Source organism: Petaurus breviceps, unplaced genomic scaffold, assembly GCF_028583685.1.
Source record: "Petaurus breviceps papuanus isolate PSGF00001 unplaced genomic scaffold, PetGlider_PUasm1.0 558, whole genome shotgun sequence".
NCBI classification, from domain to species: domain Eukaryota; kingdom Metazoa; phylum Chordata; class Mammalia; order Diprotodontia; family Petauridae; genus Petaurus; species Petaurus breviceps.
The window spans coordinates 2,866,538-2,870,683 of record NW_027186376.1 but is presented as its reverse complement, the minus strand read 5'-3'; the positions used below and the strand labels follow the sequence as shown (position 1 = coordinate 2,870,683).

At 50.2% G+C, this 4,146-nt stretch overlaps 1 protein-coding gene across 1 annotated transcript in view; it reads left to right on the top strand.

Annotated features, from left to right (window-relative positions):
- Nucleotides 1-3,203, top strand: part of MPPED1 (metallophosphoesterase domain containing 1) — a 99,434-nt gene extending 96,231 nt beyond the window's left edge. The window contains exons 5-7 of the mRNA XM_069102834.1: nt 1,649-1,764; nt 2,864-2,967; nt 3,063-3,203. Coding sequence (XP_068958935.1) covers nt 1,649-1,764; nt 2,864-2,967; nt 3,063-3,203 — 361 coding nt within the window. The remainder of the gene's footprint in view (nt 1-1,648; nt 1,765-2,863; nt 2,968-3,062) is intronic.
- The last annotated feature ends 943 nt before the right edge of the window (nt 3,204-4,146 follow it).

Genomic DNA, 4,146 nt, shown 5'->3' with positions numbered 1-4,146 from the left:
TCTCTCCCTCTTCTCTTTTATTTTCTTCTTCCCCTCCTCCTCCTCTCTCCCTCCCTCCCTCCCCCCTTCCCTTCTCTCCCTGTCAATAGGTGTGTGGGGCCTCAGAACATTGTGTCTCAGACAGAACTTGGCGACATTCACACTGGGGATCAGGCACTGGAGATACTGCACAAAAAAGTGTATCAGAGGGTTCTAAGTTCCTGCGGTTCCAGGGAATGTTTAGGAATGGCAAGAGGGAGCATCGTGGTTGATGTAGTTTAGGGACCTGGAGACTGCTTTGGGGCTGTGGCTGAGGGAGCACCTAAGCTTTCACCTTTCCTTTGTATTCTCGAAGCTTTGCACAGTGCTCAGCACATAGGAGACACAATCACCAAACATTTATTAAGCACCTACTGTGTGCTGGCCACTGCACTAGCTCCTGGGAGTACAAAGACAAGAATGACACAGTCCTTGCCCTCACAGAGCTTACGTTCTTATGGGGAGACACCACACGGACATACAGGTGCCCACAAAATATGCGCAAAATGGCTCCCGGTGACCTGGTGCCAGGCACCGGCAATAACAGACCTCTGTCCATGGAGCTGAGCTGGATTGAGCTGAATGCCATTGAGAGCTGGTATGACAGTGTGCCCTGGCGGTGGGCTGTGGGTGGGTGCGGCGGGCTCTGGCTGTGGGCTGGTGAGTGCTGGGCAGAGGGGGGAGTTGGAGGGTCATGAGGGAGTACGTTGGAGGAGTTAATTCAGTGAGTTTGATTTCGATGGTTGTGCCAACGAGGAGAGAACGAGTATTTATCAGGGTGAGTGTGACCCTGGTGGCCCCTGGCTGTGCCTTAGTACCCGAGGAGAAAGTCTGCATTCAGGGGTAATGATGAAGGGTGATGATGGTAACTACCACGGAACAACTGGGACGATTCACCTGAAGTACTTGGCCAGCTTTCCAGCCCGATGCTCCTGGACCTTTGTTGGCTCGGACTTTCGATGTCACTGCTCATGAGGGGGGAAACTAGTGCCCACCTCTCAGAGTCCTAGAGAGCTGCCTAGAATCGGGAGAGGTCAAGGATGGAGATCTCAAAGCCCGGATGGGGCAGGGAGAGACAGAGACAGAGGCAGAGACAGAGACAGAGGCAGAGACAGAGACAGAGACAGAGATAAGACAGAGACAGAGGCAGAGACAGAGAGATCTGGATATATATATATATATGTATATATAGATATATAAAACATACTGCACATGTATACACACATATAGACACAGCCTCACATACATGTGTATTTGTATTTCATACATAGCCTGCTGCATATGTGTATCCATGCCTGTATCTCTCCACTCTCTGTCGCCCTCTTCCGGAAGCCCCCTTGCTCTGTGTGCTCCTGCTCCTCCTCAATGTGACTTGTGCTGTCTGGAAGTTTTCCCCTTGTGATGAATAAAGACTCGGCCGAAGGCCTGTGCAGGTGTGTGCCCGGGCGGGTGTGCTTCCTTGAGCACACTCACAGGCATGTTGCCTTCGCCTGTGCAGCTGTGTGAGGTGTGCATGTCTCTGCTCCCAAACTCCAGTGGCCTTCTGGGACCTGGCTTCATCGAGAGCCTGGGTGCTGGGCTCCAACAGTTCTGTCAGATGTCACTAACCCTTCCCCTCCTCTTTTGGCAGGCAACCCTGGTTCTATGGCTGGGGCTTCAACCTCCCTCGAGGCCAGGCTCTGCTAGAGAAATGGAATCTGATCCCAGAAGGAATAGACATTCTTATAACGCACGGACCGCCCCTGGGTAAGGCTCAACCAACTTCCCCACTGAAGCCATGAAGCCCTGTGGCTGATCTGACGGTGGCTAAGGCAGCTGGGGAAGTGAGGGGAAGACTTGACAAACCATAGACTATTAGAGCTAAGAGGGGCTTAGACAATGGAATGTCAGGGCTGCGTGGCGGGAGGGATTAGAATATGGAATGTCAGACCTGGAAAGTGGCTTGGAACACAGAATTTCAGAACATGGAATGCCAGACCTGGAAGTCTGCTTAGAACACAGAATGTAAGAACAGGAAAGGATCTTAGACTGTGCAATGTCTGACCTGTAAGGTGGCTTAGAACAACAGAACAGAAGAATGGAAAAGGACCTTAGAATGTGGAATGTCAGACCTAGAAGGTGGCTTAGAACACAGAAAATAAGAACAATGGGAAAAGGCCTTAGAACATGGAAGGTCAGGCCTGGAAGGTAGCTTAGAACACAGAACATTCATAATGAGAAACCTGGACATGCCCATGTTGGACCTAGAAGCATTCTCTCAATGTATGGATGTGTGTTTTTAATAAATCTCTTGTCTCAGGGACATAAATTTAAATCTCTCAGCAGCCCTGCTGGTTAGAGGGGACTCTGGCCTCTGTGGGGAATTTATTCTGAGTTTGCATGTTTGTTTTATTTTTAAATCAAAAGGTTTGGGGGTTTTTAAATCAAAGAGGATTTCTTTGCTTCCTCCCCCCCTCCCATGAAAATCTGTATGTTTTCCTCTCTTCCCTTGTGAACACCCACCCTCCTTTTTCCTTATTCCCCTCCTTCCAGGAAGGAGCAACAGAGCAGAGATCTGGACTCCCACTCAGAAGCCTCAGATATGGTTCTAACTCAGTCATTGGCTCTCTGTGTGACCCTAGACAAATTACTTGCCCTGTCTGGGTTTGGTTTCTTTAACCATAAAATGAGGGACCTGAGCTCAGCTGATCTCCAAGGGCCCCTCCAGCTCTGACCCTCTGAATTCTAAAATTCTCCTTCCTCCCTCCTGTTTTGTCCCTCTGGCCACTGGTGGGTCTTGCCTTCCCCTACCTGCACCTGCCCTTATCCCCCAGTATCCCTCCAACTCCACCCCTTCCCTCTGCAGGGCAAACCCCCAAAGTTCCCCTGAGCTCCTCCTGTGGGAGGCTCCATAGGGCAGCCACAGAGATGGCCGCTCCTGTCCCCACTCCCCAGGTCACCTCCTGGAAGGTGCCTCCAAGGGAGGGAGGCCTTTGTTCCTGGGGCCAATGACCAGGAAGAAGGAGCCAATCCCAGCCCTTCCTTTTCATTTGGCTTGGGGACAGATTGAGGAGATAGGCTTCCTCACTGACACCATGGCAATCCGGGCTGTTGCCACCTCTGGCCTGGACTGTGGGGATGGCTTTGACCACATCACTCCCCTCCTCAATAACTGCAGGGGATCCCCATTGCCTCAGACCAAATAATATTTTATCTTAATCTCATCTTCATGTATGTTTTATACTATGAATAATTAATATTACACACAGACAACTTATAAATAAGTAAATATACACATGCTAAGAGTGCAGTCACAAGCGGTTTTTGCTGATAGGGAAATGTAATCTAGAAAGTTTGAACATTATTAATCCAGAGGGGGAAACTAAGGCCCAGAGAGGGAATGGGTCAAGCCTAAAGTCACACAGGCAGTTAGTGGCTGAGCTGTATACAAACCCAGGTTGTCACTGCTGCCAGACCAGGAGGCCTGTTTGGCACCACTCATGCCCCAACACAGATTTGGCAGGTGCCCTTAACCCTGGGGCTCAGACCTCTGTGCCCATCTCCTAATGCTTCCCAATGGCTTTTCTCTGTGTCTCTCTGCCCAAACTGTGAGCAGGGCAACCTCCTTCAGCTCCTCCTGGGGCCCAAAGAGCCATCCAAGGATCCAGTGATGTCCTGGATGGGCACTCTGAGGGTCCTTTCCCCCTGAGCCTCCCTAATGCCAGCACAGACCAGGCCTGAGCCTGCCCCTTCTATGGAACTGTATTCTGGTCTACCAACTCAGGATCCCAAGGGGGTTTCCACCCAATTTATTCTCTTTCCCTATTAAGTGACTAAAATTTACTTAGGAAAGAGGACTGGCCCTGCCCTGAGTTCAGAATGGTTTCCTCTCCCCTCCCTCCCTTCCTCTTCCTCTCTCCTTCCTTCTCTAATTCTCTCTCTGTTTCCGTGTGTGTGTCATATATATACACACTTTTAAAAACTTCTCTTAATGTTTTGTATGTTTTCACCCACTATAGAAACTTCCCCCCAAACCCTTCCCTGGATTTCTCCTTAACAGCAATGCAAAACAATCAAGAAAACCCAACTAGCAGGTGGATTGTGCCCTCCGACAGCCTCCCACCTCCCTACTGAGAATTCTCTCTGTGT